At 46.2% G+C, this 18,775-nt stretch overlaps 1 protein-coding gene and 1 non-coding gene across 2 annotated transcripts in view; one reads left to right on the top strand and one right to left on the bottom strand.

The window, feature by feature from the left end:
- Positions 1-18,775, top strand: part of ATP8B3 (ATPase phospholipid transporting 8B3) — a 198,334-nt gene that overhangs the window by 116,521 nt on the left and 63,038 nt on the right. Inside the window, exon 20 of the mRNA XM_066574488.1 lies at positions 2,358-2,433. Coding sequence (XP_066430585.1) covers positions 2,358-2,433 — 76 coding nt within the window. The remainder of the gene's footprint in view (positions 1-2,357; positions 2,434-18,775) is intronic.
- Positions 4,518-4,708, bottom strand: LOC136574163 (U2 spliceosomal RNA). Its single transcript, XR_010786271.1, has one exon. It is a non-coding gene; the product is annotated as a U2 spliceosomal RNA (small nuclear RNA).

Raw genomic sequence — 18,775 nt, 5'->3', positions numbered from 1 at the left:
TGTGTGCAACCCTTTGCCTCTCCAGGCAACGCTGACTTAGCGGTTACCTGTATACGGGTCTTCTTCTTTAAATTCGTATTTGTCACAGGTGACGCCAGCACTTTAGTTGAACTTTCATCAAGATGGCAGAAATAACTTGACCCGAGTCCAGTGATGTGGTTTTTAGTAAAACTGGAAGTGCACAGCTTACTAAACACAATTGCCGGAGGCAAAGCAACACAGTCCAGTCCAATGAGAGCACAATATACCTCCAAAGATACACTTGTAGAGTGTGAATTCTCACACTGACTATCTCTTCAATGCTCTCTCCTTCTGCACTTTAACGGTAGTTACGCTAGAAGCTGATCCTCCCTCTTCAGGTAGCTGATTAGATGGATTCAGTAGTTTTGTTGAAATTGGACAGTTTAGGAAGAGCCCTTGTAGAAACTCCTGGCTTTGACTTTCAGCATGGTTTTATAATAGGATTAAGACAAGGTGGCTCCACACTTTCCTGTACTTCACTGTCTTTTATCTCGGGGTGGTGTAGATTAGATAAGGCCTTCACTGCTGGGTGCTTTATCTCCGGGCTGTAGGGACTCCTTTCTCTGGATTGCTCCAGGCTATTACTCTCTTTCTGGTAACTGGCTCTGACACCCTTTCTGACCCAACTCTCTCCCCCTGTCCTCTCTCTCCTGCACTTTTTCTCTGACCCCTCCCCTCTGCCTCCGGTGTTTTTCCCTCTCTGTCTCAGGTTCCGTTCTCTCCACCAATTAGGGAAAGTCACACAAACATCCAATGGTGGATCAGCTTTTGCTAAGCAGTTTTGTTGATTTTTAAAGTAAGGAAAGGGGAAACCAGGGTTCCTCTGACAGACGAGACCTTCTATTCCTGCTTAGAGCTCATAGTAAGGTGGAGCAGGATGCTGATATAGAGATTTATTCTGGAGGGCCCACCAGGCCACTACACAAACTTATCAGAACTGTTTTATTTTAAGATTCCCTAAAGTAAAACTACCCTTAAACAGAGGTGCAACTTGTAGCTGCGGGGCCCCAGTGCAAAATCTGGAACTGGGCCCCCAACTCTAAAGCTTCATTGATTAGCACTGGTTTGCAATGTGGGGAAGAGACTTTATGGGCCCCTTGCACCCACTATATTTATGCCCGTGCCCTTGAACATCAGTCCTCATGCACACTGGTTTATTACAGACCCATATCACATGGCGTCACTGTATTTCAGTGGGGCTGCGCATGACTTTGGTGGTCATTACATGCGGAGAACATGTTGGAAAGAAAATTGCAGCGTGTTCCATTTGTGTGTTGGGAACTGATTCAGATTCTTGTTTAGGAAAAGTAAACCATTAAAACCGAACCTTGGAGATCCGCTGAGGAAGCCTCGATCAGGGGTGATAGGGGTGAGGTCTCTCTATAGCCCTGACCTACTCCATGGAGAGGTGATAAAACCCTCTCACTTCTCCTCTGGCACTTAGCACAATGCATTATGTAGTGTCTACCGCAATACGTATACAGACCTTTCCTGCCGCTATAGTATGTTTGTTCTTTTACACTTGCAGTATCAGCTGGTAACTCTCTGGCATTTTGGCATGACTATATACAGGCGATGTTTGCACACACTAGTGTGTATATGTGCTACACTTTGTGCTTAGGCCTCATGTCCATGGGGAAAATCAGGCCCGCTCCGGATTCTCCATGGAGCATCCTTAGCGGGTCCCTCCTGCCCCGCGGACATGAGGGATGAAAATAGCAGTTACTCACCTCTCGCACGCTCCGGATCTTCCCTTCGCCGCGGCTTCATCTTCTCTCCGTCGCGGCCGGATCTTCTTTCTTCAGCCCGGCGGATGTGCACAGCACGTCGGTTGCGTGCCACACGCATGCGCCGGCCCAAAGATTCGGCTGCAACGGAGAGAAGATGAAGCCGCAAAGAAGGGAAGATCCGGAGCAGGTGAGTATATGCTGATTTTGGTCTCCCGCGGATCCGGACGGCTTCCATAGGCTTCAATAGAAGCCTGCGGAAGCCGTCCCTGCAGGAGACCCGCACCTAAATGGAGCATGGTCCGGATTTTTTCATGCTCCATTTTTTTTAATCACTTTTATTGACCATCCGCGGGTATTTATCTACCCGCGGCTGGTCAATGCATCCCTATGGGACGCGGATCCGCGTGCGGGTGATCCGCTGCGGATTTAAAATAATCTTTTGCCCGTGGACATGAGGCCTTAGTGTTTTAATATTTATATGGCACACTAATAAAAAAAGTCATGTTTTGCACTTCTGAAGATGACATTCATTCAAAACTCGACTTACATTTCTTCTTGCTCAATGTTGTACATTAATCGCATTTCCTGCTATGATTTTGGAACCAGAAACTGCAATCAATATTGGCTTCTCGTGTGGACTGCTGGACGACGACATGGACATTCTGAATGAACAGAAAATCTGGTAACCTCTTAACCCTGTAATGTCTGGTTATTACTATGGGAGTTCTTACATTATATATGATAATATAGAGGGAGACGGCAGTGGAATTTTAATCCAAATTCTCCTAGCTAAAATATCGGGTAGACTGGAGATGATAGTCAGCAGTCTGGATAACAAACTCTAGGTGCGGCTTATCCCCCTCAACTCGAATGACAGGCTTGATCCTAGATATAAAATTATTTGCCGATTAATTTCCTAATCTTTTAAGGCCCATTTAGACACAACGATAAATCGCTGGAACGATGTCGCTCAAGCGACTTTTGAACGATCATCTTTGTGCCATTTACAACGCAAGAGGAGCGATCACCTTGCGCTGCCAGCGGAGGAGGCAGAAGTCAAGCGGGGTGTCCCCACTTGTCCCCACTTGTCTTCTGCATACAGCTGTTTACTGCACAGAGCGCGTGGCTGGTATACAGCTGAGCGCTCCGAGTGGGGTATGGAGAAGGGAGCTGGACCGCTGTGGTCTTCACACCCCGCCTGTCATCAGGGAGTGGGATACAGCTGAAACAATAGTATCAGCTGTATCCTGCTGTGAATCCCTGATGAGGCTCATCGTCGGCACGCTGACAGACAACGATGAGCGACGGCTGAACGAAAACTGCAGCATGTCAATGCAGTTACACACGATTATCGCTTAAAAGACGGCTTTTGAGCGAATTTTGAGCGATAATCATCATGTCTAAACGGGCCATTTGGCAATTTTCTCATATAGAGCTCCAAACCTCTCACATTCCTTCACACAGCCTTAGAGGTCCGGCTGCTTACAGCTTCTACAAGCAGTTCACTGGCTGTTCTTCCTTGGACCACTTTTGGTATTTTTAAGGGAGCGCCTTTCAAATTCAGCCCACAAGGGGGAGACAGCAGCCTACAAAAATCTACTTGGCCGCTGCGGTGGCGTTTTTTTTTTTTTTTTTAAGTGTAGGTTCCGTTCTTCCATGGTGAGGAATAGGCAGGGAGGTTCAGTTTTTGCCAGCTGGGGAATGCTTATAGGCAAGGCCTTATCCCTGCTGGTGCATGAAATGTCAAGAAACCTCAGTCAGACCAAGTTTTAGAGATGTTGCAGCAGCAGCAGTCAGTCAGTCAGTGGCTCACAAACAAGTCCCATGCACATTTTCTTTAAACGGACATATTTCTTTATTTACTCCATAGCCACTACTACATTTCGATCGGTTCCTGCGGTCTGTAATCGAGCGGTTGAACTGTTTCTGTGTCCATGCATTGAATAAAGCAATACATCCTTTTAAAGTAGACGTCCGTCCGTTGGAGTTCTTCGCTCCCCCAAATGTTGCTCAATCTATAAGTGTTGGCCTGGATCTTCGCGGATGAATACTGCACATCCTATGTGGACCGTGTATCTCCACATAGCAAGCCTCGGGCCTGTGTGATTGGGGGTCCGCTGCTGTCTGTCCACTCTGAAGCGCGCATCCGGGGCCGGCCGGGCGGCCGCTTTTCGACTACCAGCGACTGCAGGTCACTCACACAGGCTGGTTGGAATGGCCTAGCATTATCCTGATCCAGAGGAGTCACTTGAAGCTGCTGCGGGGCCCCAGTACAAAGTCTGGAACTGGGCCCCCAAACTATAAAGCTTCATTGATAGCATTGGTTTACAATGTGGGGAAGAGAGACTTTATGGGCCCCCATGGGCTCCGGGCCCCAGGTGCGACCGCACCCCCTGCACATACACCCATGACCCGAATACGTGGAGCATACAGACGCTGGCTGCCAGGATACGCGGTGCCTGCCCGATGTTTCCAACTTGGCTATTAGCGCAGTGGTAGGTACGAACGATAGTGTCGCTGGCGTATTAACAGTTGTGTGTGTGGTTTTGCTTCCAATAGTACCTGCGCGCACGCACGCACGCGCACACACACACACACACACACACGCAGCTGCTCAGTGGTTACAATGTTGCGAGCTGTGGGGAAAGCCCTAGAATCATCCACGGCAGCAGACGGGCTGAGTGTAAATCAAAGGGCTTGGTTAGCAGCCACAGCTGCGCTGCACCTCTTGCTCGTCATTTCTGCTTTTGGAAACTGCTGTAGGAAAGGGGGTGCACCGGTCCTGGAGGTACTGCAGTACCAGGTCATGCGCGGAGTGGACAGAGCAAGCTCTTTTTCCAGCTCCCTGTTCTAAAAATCCATTTAATATATGGTCCCCAGATAGGGGACGTATCAGATATTAAACTGATAAGAACAGATTTTTTTAAATTTATTTTTTTATTATAAACAAAACCGCTTTATTTATAACAATACTTCATCACATTAATACAAAAACAAATCATTGGAAGGAAAACTCATGACAGGTTAACAATTTGTTTCCACTTTGCACCTTCCACATCCCCCCCCCCCCCCCCCGTTTTCTTTTTGTCCCACAAATAAATAATATACATTTTCCCCAGCACCATTCGCACGCTGTCCCTCGCACTCAGATCCTTCTGCTTAAACACATACACATTCCTCACATCCCACAACACTTCCTTCACGCACGCCAAGAACAGCCACAACAACCTCTGCTTCACACCGTCACTCACACCTAACCCGAACATGACATTCATAAGATCTGAAATTTACACCCGTTATTTCACGGCATAACGTCCCTAACCTTCGCAGTACATTCTGTGCATAGTCGCAATTCCAAAAAACATGCATCACACTCTCACATCCACCACACCCCTCTCTCGGACATCTCTCACTCCTCACCAAACCTCTCACACGCTGAAACTCTCGCACCGGTAACACACCATGCAGACTCTGCCAGACGATCTCGCTCTGCTTGTTACTCATCCCGTCCATCCGCACCTTCTTCCACGTCTTTCTCGATCAATGTCAATAAGAAAAAGATAATGTTGCAACCAAAATAAACTTCCAGATTGGGAAAACTCACTCCCCCCTTTCTCCAACTCTTCACTACCACTTTTCTCCTCAACTGCTCCATTCTTGACCTCCAAAAAAAGGTAAAGAGGATCCTATTCAGTCCCCTAAGGGTCATGTAGTCTGGCGGGAAAACCATCGCCACATAAAGGAATATTGGTAGAATCACACTTTTTATCACCAGAGTCTTACCTATGAAGGTAAGGCTCCGCAGCCTCCAAAAATGTAAACAGCTTTCTGTTTTGCTTCTCGCCAACTCTCCTTCCCATCTAGACTACTGTCAAAACTAATTCCAAGAATCTTTTTTTTTTTTTTATTCATTAGATTTTTTTATTGAGGATAAAAAAAAAAGGTACATAGTCTGAGAATAAACATTATAGAGAGACAGAAGTCAAAACGACTTGGTATATGAGATCTGTTAAGCATTAGGCCGCCTGCACACGGGCGGAAATCCCGCGGCGGGATTTCCCGCAGGATTTCCGCCGCTCAAAGCCTGCATAGGAGTGCATTACAATACGCACTCCTATGCAGACGGCCGCGGAAATATCGCGCGGCAAACAAACCGCGGCATGTCCTATTTTTGTGTGGGGCTCGCAGAGCCTCGCACAGAAACGTCACTCACCCGGGCGCGGGTGAGTACGCGCTCGTCTCTGCAGGCGCTGGGGTCGGGTCCCACGGCGAGAATTCTCGCCGCCGGATCCGACCCGCTCGTCTGCAGGCGGCCTTACAATTACCTCCTCAATGTTTTCAAAACATTTCAAGAAGTCTTACAACAAAAGACACGTCCATTTTGTATCTAAGAAAATGTAGGTACTTCCAACGATCTATTGTCTATTACAAAGACGTTTTTAATACAAAATCCTGGTAAGGTATAAACCGAATTAAAAGGTAAGTTAAACTTGGCATCGCAGTATATATATTTGCTGCAAAGTTATGTAAGTTCCCTCCACGCGCTCCACATCTCCTCATATTTCGCCATAGCGTTCTCTCTAAATGCCAACCATCTCTCAAACACTTTCTGTTCTGCCATCCGGTCTTTGAACTCTCTAAAAGGCGGGGGGGGGGGGGGGGGGGGGGTCAAGCACCTTCCAATGCTTTGCAATTAAAGTTTTTGCTGACATCAAAGCATGGCCAACGAGGTATCTGGTTGGGGGGGGTGTATTTATCTAGGTCCACTAGTAATAGAATATGTTTTGCCTCTCTTTGTATGTGGACATGTAGAGTTTTGTCCAGGAGGTTTAATATATCATACCAGTAGTTTCGTAATTTAGGACATGACCAGAATATGTGTGAGAGAGCCCCTGCGACCACAACCCCTCCAGCACAGACCATCTCCCTTGCGGAATCTGTCAAATAACATTACGGGGGTGAAATACCATCTCATGTTAATTTTCACCTGTACTTCCAGTATTCCCAATCCCTTGGTTGATTTACCTGCCAGCCTGTAAGCTCTATTCCATGCATCTGTGGAAATAACCGTCCCCAGTTCTTTTTCCCAATTTAACATCTGAGCTCTCTTTGATGGGTTGTTATTACCCGTCAAGCAATCGTAAAAGGTCCTGGTGTCGGATTTTCCCAAATTGGGTTTTGAGGTAATTCTGTTAATATCTAGAGGTATTTCGTGTGGTTTAGATTTATTTAGGAAATGTGTAATCCTAGAATATTTGTAAAAGTCTTGTTGATGAAGGTTGTAGGTAATAACAAGATCTTTAAGGGCTTAGTTACGTTTCCCGACATCAGGTCGGATATGTTCTGCATGCCCCCTCTCTTCCATTCTTTTATATCCAAGTCCGGTATGAATACATTCAGTATTTCTAGAGGGAGAGGAGGGGACTTGAGGTTATCGCATGTAGCGACCTTTTGAGTTAGGTCTTTCCAAACCTCGAGTGATGCTACCGTGGTAGGGGACAGGGAGTCCTGTTTATTTTTAAGTTTGAGCATTTCGCCATAGCTTCCAGTGACGCTGCGAAAAGAAGTGGCTTTCAAGAAGGGAGTTTGGCGAGACTGCTTTCCATGCTCGCGCAGCTTAGTTGGTTTTCTTGGTGGATCATACCCCTAGCTTGATTCAGAAGGCACGCTTTGAAATATTTTTCTATGTTAGGGATGTCTGCTCCTCCTCTAGAGCGGCGCATGGCCAAGATGGATGATGCCAGGCGGGGTTTTTTACCTCCCCATACAAAATCTGATATCTGCTTTTTGGAATTTGGACAGCGTGGTTTTTGAGATACTAATCGGCAAGACTCTAAAAAAATATAGGATTTTGGGTAGGAGTTTCATTTTGTAGGTCATTATTCTACCGTACCACGTGAGGTTCAGCCCGACTAATCGATCAATCTCCCTCCGTGTGGCTTCCAACAGTGGAGTATAGTTGATTTTTTCTAAGTCACCTATATTGGGTGATAGATGAATTCCCAAATATGGCAGGTCTCTATCTCGCCACTCAAAGGGAAACTCTTTTTTAATTGCTCCTTTTAGGTCTCTTGAGACATTTATTCCCCAAATCATTGATTTGTTGATATTAAGTTTGTACTGCGAAATAGTGCTAAAGGTTTGTAAGATTTGTTGGGCTGCCCTTAGGGAGTTTAATGGTTGAGCCAAAGTAAGGATAATATTGTCAGCGAAGAGGCCAATCTTATGCTGACGGAAGTTTAAGGGTATTCCTTTTATCTCTAGTGACGACCTGATAGCTTCGGCTAGTGGTTCTATTGTGAGAACATATAAAATGGGGGAAAGAGGGCAGCCCTGTCTCGTGCCATTCGTTATTTTGAAGGGCTCAGATAGTGTACCGTCTACTAGCGTTTTTGCCGATGGTGTAGAATACAGGGCCTTAATAGCGCGTAACACCCCCCCCCCTCCCCTAGGCCAAATTTTGCCAGATTTTTAAATGCATATTCCCAGTGGACGCGGTCGAAAGCCTTTTCGGCATCTAATGCTAGCATGACCGCTGGAGATTGAGATAGTTTCAAGGAGTGTAAAAGGTTTATAATCCTACGTGTGCTGTCTGAGGCCTTCCTTTTACAAAGCCGACCTGGTCGGAAAGAATTATCTCGGGGAGAATTTTAAGAAGTCTAAGCGCCAGGGTTTTGGAAAATATTTTTACGTCTGTATTTAGTAAGGAAATCGGCCTAAAATTTGATGGCTCATCTGGGGGTCTTTCCCTGTTTGGGCAAAACTACAATGGTAGCTTGGAGTGCCTCCTCTGGGAAAGAGCTGCGTTGCATAGCTGTATTGAAGTTTTTTACCAAATATGGAGATATTGGTTCTAAAAATAATTTATAATATTCGGCCGAAAACCCGTCAGGTCCCGGGGCTTTTTGGTTTTTCATCAATGAGATTGTATCAATGACTTCCGGAATTGACATCTTTGTCTAATGCTACAGCTTGAGCGCTATTTATTTTTGGGAGATTTAGTTTATTCAAAAAATTGTCGATCGCACTGCTATTGGGTTGCTCTAGGTGGGGATCGTTTTTTAAGTTATACAATTCGCTATAATAGGAGCGGAATTTGTCAGCTATCTGCTTCGGGTGTGTGACTTTAAACTCTTTGTTTTTTGAGCTCCACACGAAGGGGATATTGGCCTTGATTGTCTTTTTTTTCACCAGGTTAGCCATCCATTTTGACGGTTTGTTTAGCGAGGAGTATATGTTAGCTCGGTGTGCTGTAACTTCCCTATCAAAGTCACTTTGTAGTATTTTTCGGAGCTGCAGTCTCGCCTTGAATAGTTTGTTATGAGTGGGCAAGGAGGGATTTGTTTGTAATTCCTTTTCTAAGAGTTGGATATCGGCCACTAGAGACTCTGTTTTAATGAGTTTTGCTTTTTTATATCTGGCACCTAGTTTCATAAGGACGCCTCTTATGTAGGCCTTATGGGCGTTCCAGAGGGTAGCAGGGTCTAAACCCGGGGTATCATTCAATGTGAAAAATTCCTCCAAGTTCTTTTGTATTTCCTTCTTGTATTCGGGGATTTTCATTAAATAAGTGTTGTTCCTCCACACTCTAGCTTTTTGTCGGAAGCTGCCCAGAGCCAACGTTATCAGTATCGGGGCGTGATCCGACCACGTGGCCGTACCTATTTCTGCCTTCGTCACTGAGGTTATTAGTTGCTTGTCCACCAAACACAGATCAATACGAGAAAATGTTTTATGTCTAGAGGAGTAAAATGTATACTCCCTTGCTGAGGCGTTGAGACAGCAGAAGGTGTCCAAAAGTGCCTCTCTACGCAGCCAGTGGTTAAGAAAAGCTCCCTTCCTCGCGGAAAGTTGGGTGGTGTCTACAGATCTTTCTGGGGCAAGGTTAAAATCACCACAGAAGACCAGCGGACCCCTCGCTACTCGGGATATTTTTTTCATAAGCCTATTCAAGAAATGTATTTGTTTTTTGTTTGGGGCGTAGATATTTACCAATGTGATCGGTGATTCTCTCAAAACCCCCACCAGGATTATGTAACGGCCCTTAGGGTCACATACTTGTTTTTCAATAGTAAATGGTGTGGACTCGCTGAATGCAATCATAACCCCGGCCTGTTTTTTAGGGGCACAAGTGAATATGGTTTGGGGGAATTTCTTGTGGGACATGCGGGTGCTGTCTGTGTCTAAAAGGTGTGTCTCTTGGATACATACAATATCCGTGTTTCTGCGAAGTGCCTCTTTCCAGACGGATCCCCTCTTGTGTGGAGAATTCACACCGTTGGCATTTGTTGACATTATTCTCGTAGCCATTTTCTTAGTACCGGCGATTTGGAGCTAGGAGCTGGAGAACTGAAATAGTAAACGATGCCTGTCAAAACAAAAACTATACAAAAAGCAAATTTTGGTTATGCAAAAGGTTGAAAGCAAATAGAATAATGAACCATACAACAGAGTCATACTGCAGAACAGAAAAAACAGCATGACAATCTGAGAAATGTATGGCAAGCAAATGCTTGCGGTTTCGTGTGGGGTGTAAAAGTTCACAGGAGTGTGTGTGCGACACTCAAACCTGTGGTTCCGTGTAACGGCAGGACTTAGATACTGTAAATTCCCGCTTGCATGCAGGTTGTCTTGAATCTTCTTCCATTCGCTAGTTAGGTCAGGTGTTTAAGATTTATCATCTCGGGTTTTCCCAGGGCCTGTTTCAGCTCAGGTGGCGGTAGGGTCTTTCATCTTTATACCCCAAGATTTTAACATGTCCTTTGCTGAGGCGGGGTCTTGGAGGACATGTGATGAGTTCTCTTTTGTAACAATAATCTTTGTGGGGAAACCCCATCTGTAAGGTATGTTCGCCTCTCTCAGGGCTAATGTTACGCTAGCAAAGTTGCGTCTCGCTTCCATAGTAGCCTGAGAGAGGTCAATGAAGAGACGTATATCAGAATAGGGGCTCAGCAGTGATTTCATTTTCCTCGCTGCGTTCATGAGTGCTTCTTTGGTACTGTAGTGGTGGATACGCACTATGATATCCCTAGGGCTATTTTCTTTTAGGAATTTTGGAAGTGGGAGTCTGTGAGCCCTATCGATTTTGAGTTCGTGTTCAGGGATATTAGGAAGGATCTTTTTGATGAGGCGGATGACATAGTCAGCGATTTCAGTGTTAGAGACCTTCTCAGGGACGCCGCGGATTTTAACGTTATTACTAGGGATGAGCGAACGTGTCCGTTACGGACACATCCGCACCCGGACACCGGCTTTGCCGAACACTGCAGTGTTCGCGCGTAAGTGTCCGGGTGCCGCCGGGGGGCGGGGAGATGCGCGGCGGCGCGGGCGGCAGTAGCGGGGAACAGGGGGGAGCCCTCTCTCTCTCCCTCTCCCCCCCACTCCCCGCCGCACCCCCCCGCGCTGCCACGGCGGCCCCCGAACTTTTTCGCCCGAACACTGAAGTGTTCGCAAAGTTCGGTGTTCGGGCGAAAAAGGGGCGGAGCCGAACGTGTTCGCTCATCTCTAGTTATTACGCCTGTTCCTGTCTTCTAAATCAATTATTTTATTCTGTATCTTGGTGACTGTCCCTTCTAGCTCATAGTGCGCATCTATAAGTTCGTTATGTGACTTAACGAGTTCTTCCATTTTGCTTTCCGTGTTATTCAGCCTATTATTTACTTCTAGAACTGAAGTGTCAACATGATGTGTTAAGCTCTTCAGGTCAGCTTGAATCGTGTTTCTTAAAGCCATTATTGCCTCTTTGATGTAAACGTCTGAGGCTGGTCTGTCTGATGCTGAGAGGCTATCTATGTCCCCTTCCTTCATAACTTGGGGATCAGTGTTTACAGGGGCTTCACTCTCCACTTCGTCTGACAGTCTCTGTCTCTGCTTGGCTGGGCTATTGCATGCAGACTGTCCTCCCTGCAGCGTTACCGCCGCCATCTTGTTTTTTACACTGCGTCCTATGGTGTTTCCCGCCTTCAGACAGATCTCCCCTGCTGTCTCCCTCTCCTCCTGTCCCGCTCCCGCTATCACCTCTCGGGCGCTATCCTCTTCCTCGCCACACATAGGTGTCAGTTCAGGGGACATGCGTGGGTCTCTTACCGGACCATCGGCTGCAGAAGCTGAAGATTCCTCTGCCGCTATTTTAGGGAGAGGGCCGCGCGGCACAAAGAATTCTTCCAGCCACGTCGGGTTCACTCTGGAGGCTCTTCTCCTGGACGCTGCCATGTTCCTGGGAGATTCACCTAGCAGGATGGTGAGTAAAAGTCCACCGAATGCTTGTTTTATGTCGCTGAGAGTCGCTACCGAGCGGAGCCTAAGCTATCACAGCCGTCTCGGTCTCTCTCCAGGCCACGCCCCCCAATTCCAAGAATCTTGATAGCCCCATCCACTCTATTTAAACCTACATCAGCACTCAACACAGCCTCACCAAACACCTTACATTCACTTTTGATTTAGACAAGAGAAAAGGAAAACAAATGCTTGCGCTCATGGAAAAACGGGCACGATATTCAAATTGATTATATCATAATCAATTTATTACAAGTCGTTAAATAAGCTGAGCTACGCGTTTCCGCAACCTTCAGTCGCCTTTTTCAAGCTCAATTAAACCATAAAAAAACAGACTATTTATACATAACGTTAAAACCTCTAACTCACTTGTCCATGTGCATTGGCGGTGCACGCCGTACTCTGGAGATTACTAGGAGGAGACTCCGCTCCATGGAATGATGTGGTGATGTCATCGCGTCTCCCCTTGAAGCGCATAATGCGTGTCAAGTTTTTTTCAATAAACTTTATCCCCACTTATCAGTGTTTAACAGTGGTTACTTTCACGATCTGTCTGCTATAGGGATTCCACCCAATATAGTAGTTTATGTTCTTATATATTATGTACTTTATACACTAAGTAAATACAACAATTAGATTAGGTGTGTATTATATATAAAATAAAATCTAATAATTATGATTTTAGTATATAAAAATCTAATAAAATCTCTAAAATTTCATTATATGCCGACAATTCATTTAAAACTCATAATATACAGTTCAATTAGTATTCTGGATTGATATAAATATATTTACAGTATAAAATTAAAAAAAAAATAATTTAATAATCTTATATCTTTTCCAGCATTTCATTTAAACCAACGGGGACTAGAGTGTTTAGCCTGTAGATCCAGAACATCTCTTTTTTTCGAAGAGATGAGATTGATCTGGAATCTATACATTCTAGGGGTGTCACTACCATTTTTGACACGTCTCCATTGTGGACATCAAAGAAATGTCTTGATAGACTATGGTTCCTAAATTTTTTTGAATGTTTTGACTGTGATTACCGATCCTATTTTTAAATTTATTTGTTGTTCTGCCTACATATTGTAGTTTTCATGGGCATTCTACAAGGTAAATTACTTTTGTAGTATTACAGGTTAGTTTTTGAGAGATTTTAAAACTGACATTATTACTATCGGTTACTTCTACTCGATTATGCGCTATCAATGGGCAACATTTACATTTGTGTTGGTAGCATTTGTATGCTCCAGTTTTTATTTGTGTATTAGATTTATTTTTATTTTTGCTTTTATTCGGGTTAGAAGGGGCAATTAAACACCTTACATTCACTCTTGTCCCAATTCACACGGAAGGCAGACACACCACAGAAAATAGACACCAACAGCTTCACCCTCCTCACCGCACACTCAGACTCACACATCACACACACACATCATCCATGTACGCACTCACCTTCAACTCTCTGCCGTTGCTGCCAGGGATATGGATCCCCCGCACTACCTTGTCTCGCCTGATCATACATAGCAAAGGTTCCATGGCGCAAATAAACGCTACCGCAGACAACGGGCACCCCTGACGCATCCCAGACCTCACATTCACTCTCCTTCCAACATTCCCATTCACCAACGTCCTACTATATATCCCATCATACAAACTCCTCTCTCTACACACAAAAATCAGCCGGAAACCCCATTCGCAGCAACACTCGGAACAAGAACTTATGCGACAACCTGTCATACGCCTTCTCAAAGTCCAGGCTCACCACATACAGTCTTCTTCCTATCCTTGCAGTCCCACAACACGTCTCATCAGACACAAACTCCCAGGCACCGCACAATACTGGTCCTCACTCACAACACACTCCACCACGTCATGCATACGGTTAGCGATTATTTTAGCATAGATCTTGTAGTCACAGTTCAGTAATGTAATTGGACGCCAGTTTTTTAAACTCTTTGAATCCCCTTTTTTTGGGATCAGGACAAAAATACCGCCACGCATACTCTCCGCCATCTCCATGTTCTCCCACATATACTTACACACCTCACACACATCCTTCCCCACCACATTCCACAACATACGATAAAACTCCACAGGTAACCCATCCGCACCAGGTGTTTTATTTGTAGCCATTTTCTGTATTACCTCAAACACCTCTCTACTAGATATCTCCCGCATGACGGAAGTCTGCTCAATGTCAGGGAGCTTCCCCTCAAGCACCTTTAACACATCATTCTCCAAGCATTCATCCCTCCATTTCTCACCATACAAATCCTCATAGAACGCTGCAATCTCCTCATACACACCCTCACCACTCACCTAACATCCATCCTCCTTCACAATTGTGTCAAAAGTTGTTTTTTTTGCAAAAACTTTTTTAAAGAAGAATCGCGAGCATTTCTCATCATGTTCCATTTTTTCGATCTTTGCACGATACATAATACTCCTCCCCTTCTCTATTAGGTAGCTGTTAATGTCCCTCTTTACTTGCACAATGTCCTCTTGCACCTCCATCCCGCTGTCACGGAGCTTCATCAGCAGGCTCAGCCGGGCGCTCAGCTTCTCGTACTCCTTTCTCTTGGCTGCAGCCATTTCATAGCCAAGAGATTTAAAGAACACCTGGGTTTTTTTCTTGACCCAATCCCACCAGAGCAAAATACTTGCAAACTCTTTCTTCCTGGCGCTCCACCTTTCATACTCACACGCATAGCGGGCCCTTATATCCTGGCTCTCCAGGTGTCTCACATTAAGCTTCCATAACCCCCTCTCACACACAACACTCTTACTGACATCCACCTCACACAACAGGGACTCGTGGTCCGAATATGGCGCAGGCTTCTGCTTATAGCTTATGGTGGTGACATTATCAGACACGAAGCAAAAATCCAATCTGGAGTGAATCCCCCCCCTGTCTGCGTGATACGTATTCAGAGGCGGGTTTATACCGCACGCTTGCTGCATATCCTTCATCCGAAAATCGGAAACCACCTCAAATAAAGCCTTCGCAGAAACATCAAAGGCCCTCTTCGCCACATCGCAGTTCATGTCTCCTACTAATATGGTCGGCATCCTGCCCAACAGAAACATTCTCATCTTTTCAAATAAAGCTTTTCTGTCATTTTTTGCGCTGGGTGCGTATACATTAATTAGCCGAAACGTCACCCTCCTGTACTCCAGCCGCGCAGAGACGCACCTCCCCTCCTCGATCACTGTGTAACTCTGCAGCGTCAGCTCCCTGGAGTTTATCAGGATGCCCACCCCATCATTTGTATTTTGTATGCTCCCAGACCACACCATCCTGCCATGAGGCCACTCAGCTGGGCTGATGTCGCCATGGAGACCACACTCCTGTAAACAAAGAATGGCAGCTGGCTCCTGCTGCAGCAAACCTAAAATGGCCGCTCTCCTGGCCTTGTTCTTAAAAACACGAACGTTCTGGGAGCATACTGTAAACCCCATAGCCCTTAGTAATGCCCAGGGCACATAAACATTACATATATATCCGTATATAGGTGACAGTACATAAACATAGCTGTTCAGGCCTGGTTTCCTCAGAAAACATAAGCCCTATGAATGCATATAGCACAATATTACATGTTTTATGCCGGCTCAGTCTCATATCTCCTCACCACTGTCCTCAAAATCCCTAGAGTCCTCTGCCAGCGTTTGGTAGGGATTGCTGACTTCCATGACGAGGTCCTTACTTTTTGTACATTTTCTTTTCTTTGCTGCTTTCTTGTCAGCGACCTCAACGAACTCATCGCTGGAGCCATCTTGTAACCCACCACCCTCCCTGTAACACAAACTGGTCCCTTGTGAGGAGAAAATGTCGCTGTTTCTGGGGTCAGAGGGGTGGACAGGACTCTCCACACTCTCAATGACCTCCTCCAGGTCCCGAATTACCTCAGACACCTCAGCTTCAGCAACAACCTCCGCAGGCCTCGGCCTGTCCACTTTCCTCTTCATACCTTCCTCTTTTCTTTCCTTTTTACTGACTGACTTGGTAACTGCCGCCATTTTCACCACAGACGATTTATCCTTCACAGCCGCAGAGGATTTTACCTCAGGAACGGCATCCATCGCAGCCGCAGAGGATTTTACCTCAGGAACTGCATCCATCGCAGCCGCAGAGGATTTTACCTCAGGAACTGCACGCATCGCAGCCGCAGAGGATTTTACCTCAGGAGTTGCATCCATCGCAGCCGCAGAGGATTTAGACTGTGCGGTTGGTACATTTCCTGTCACGACGGTCTCTGTCGGTCGCCTCCACACTCCCACATCTCTTGACAATACAGTTCCAGGACAGTCCTTGCAGATGTGACTTTCAGAGCCGCACAGGTCACAGCGTCTGGGCTTAGGGCAAGAGCCAGAATGGTGTCCGGTGCCCTGACAGTTCCTGCAAACCTGGCCCTTTGTACAGTCTGCTTTAACATGTCCAAACTGACCGCAGTTCCTGCAGTAGGTGGGCTGTCCCTGGTAGGTCAAAAATCCTCTATTGCCAGCGATGGAAAAGCCGGCCGGCGGGTGCATGACTCCTCCAACCACGTTGGGATCCATTTAATTAAAGATGCCGAGGATGTTCTTTTGCTTCTCCCCTCCACGCATTTGCTCACAGTAATGTCTGAGGAAACTGGCAATGAGGCTGAGGTCTGTAAACGGATTATAGACATGTACTGTAATAGTCCGTTCCTGGATCCCAAACAGCGGGGTGGCTTTAATGCCCTGAAGGGTCTCCGTGTCTCTATGCTCCCACAGCCACTCATACAGGGTCAGACACGCTCCCTCATCAGAGAAGGTCACATCATACTGGCCTTGGCGGGGAAAGTCCTGTACGCTGAATATCTCCTCCTTGGGTACTCCAGCCTTCTCCAGTATAAGGTCTCTCACGATGTACACCATGTTGTTCTTGGTGCGGTCCATGACATCCACATCAACAACCTCTGCGTCACACAGTCACTCACAGCCAGACCGAACATAACTAACTCATAATTAATAAAAATAACTCCTGTTAGCTCCGCAGGACATTCTGCGCATAGTCACAGTTCCAGAAAACATGCATCACACTCTCACATCCACCGCACCCCTCTCTCTCGGACATCTCTCACTCCTCACCAAGCCTCTCACACGCTGAAACTCTCGCACCGGTAACACACCATGCAGACTCTGCCAGACGATCTCGCTCTGCTTGTTACTCATCCCGTCCATCCGCACTTTCTTCCACACTTCCTCTACAGCCGTTCCTCGCACAGAATTAATGTCAGACACCACATCCTTACCCTCAATGATCTTCCGCACCATCCGCTTATCCTTCAGCACTCTCACCTCGCACTCCCTCAACTCAAACTTCACCACAAAACTCACAACCCATTCATACCACTTTGTGATTTACGTATGCCGGTAGCATTTGAGAGTCCGCTCACACCACTTCATTCTCACAAAAGGTCTTCCAGCCAAGTACCTCGCCATACACGCCCCTTTCACATCTTTCTGAAGCATAGACAACAGAAAAACGAATATGTTTAAACCAAAGTAAGTTTCCAAATTTGGGAAGCCCATTCCTCCCTGCCTCCAATCCTTCACTACGACCTCCCTCCTCAGGCGCTCCATTTTTGATTCCGAAAAGAAGACAAAAAGAACCCTTCTCGGTTCTTGGCCCCATACTTCTCTGTATGTGTCAGCAAACATGGCCTTGCGTGTCATAGGTTCGCCATCACTCTCTAGACATTCATCCCCCCATTTTTCCCGCATACAGACTCTCATAATAAGACGCGATCTCCTCATGCACACGCTCACCAGTCACCTCACATCCATCCTCATTCATTACCCCATCAAAAACAGGCTTTTTAGCAAAAACTTTTTAAAAGAAAAACCGTGAACATTTTTCATCATGTAACATTATCCATCTTGGCTCGGTACATTATGCTTCTACCTTTTTCATTTAAGAAGTTCTTTATTTCCCTCTTGACCTTCAGGATGTCCTCCTGCACCCCCATCCCTTTATCCCGCAGCTTCATCAGCAGGCTCAGCCGAGCACCGAGCCTCTTGTACTCCTCTGTCACTCTGTAACCGACTGACTTAAAGAAAGCCTGGGTTTTTCTCTTCACCCAGTCCCACCACTCCAATATATTCATGAAGCCATTCTTCCTTTCACTCCACCTCTCATACAACCCTGCATACTGCTTCCTCACATCCTCACTCTCTAGATGCTTAATATTCAGCTTCCACACCCCCTTCCCCCACACAACACTCTTAGGCCGCCTGCAGACGGGCGGAAATTCCACGGCGGAATTCCCAGCAGAATTTGCGCCCATACACGCCTGCATAGGATTGCATTACAATACGCAATCCTATGTGGACAGATGCGGTTTGTCTGCGCGAAATCACACGCAGAAAACAAACCGCGGCATGTTCTAATTCTGTGCGGGGCTCGCAGAAACGTCACTCCCCGGCCAGCATGATAGGTGTTCAGGTGAGGGAGGACGCCACAAGCCTGCTGCATATCCCTCAGGCGGTAGTCTGAACGTCAAAAGCCCTCCTGGAGACGTCACAGTTCATGTCTCCAATCAGGATCGTAGGCAGTTTACCCTGCATGAAAATCTTCACTTTGTCAAATAAAACATTTCTTTCGTGTTTATCAGTCGGTGCGTAAACATTAATAACCCTGAACGTAACGTTCCTGTACACTAGCACCGCAGAGATACACCTCCCCACCTCAATAACCTCATAACTCTCCAGTGTCAGCT

The sequence above is a fragment of the Eleutherodactylus coqui genome, chromosome 7 (assembly GCF_035609145.1).
Source record: "Eleutherodactylus coqui strain aEleCoq1 chromosome 7, aEleCoq1.hap1, whole genome shotgun sequence".
Classification (NCBI taxonomy): Eukaryota; Metazoa; Chordata; class Amphibia; order Anura; family Eleutherodactylidae; genus Eleutherodactylus; species Eleutherodactylus coqui.
Note: the sequence above shows the minus strand (reverse complement) of the source record. Positions and strands in the feature narration are given on the sequence as shown.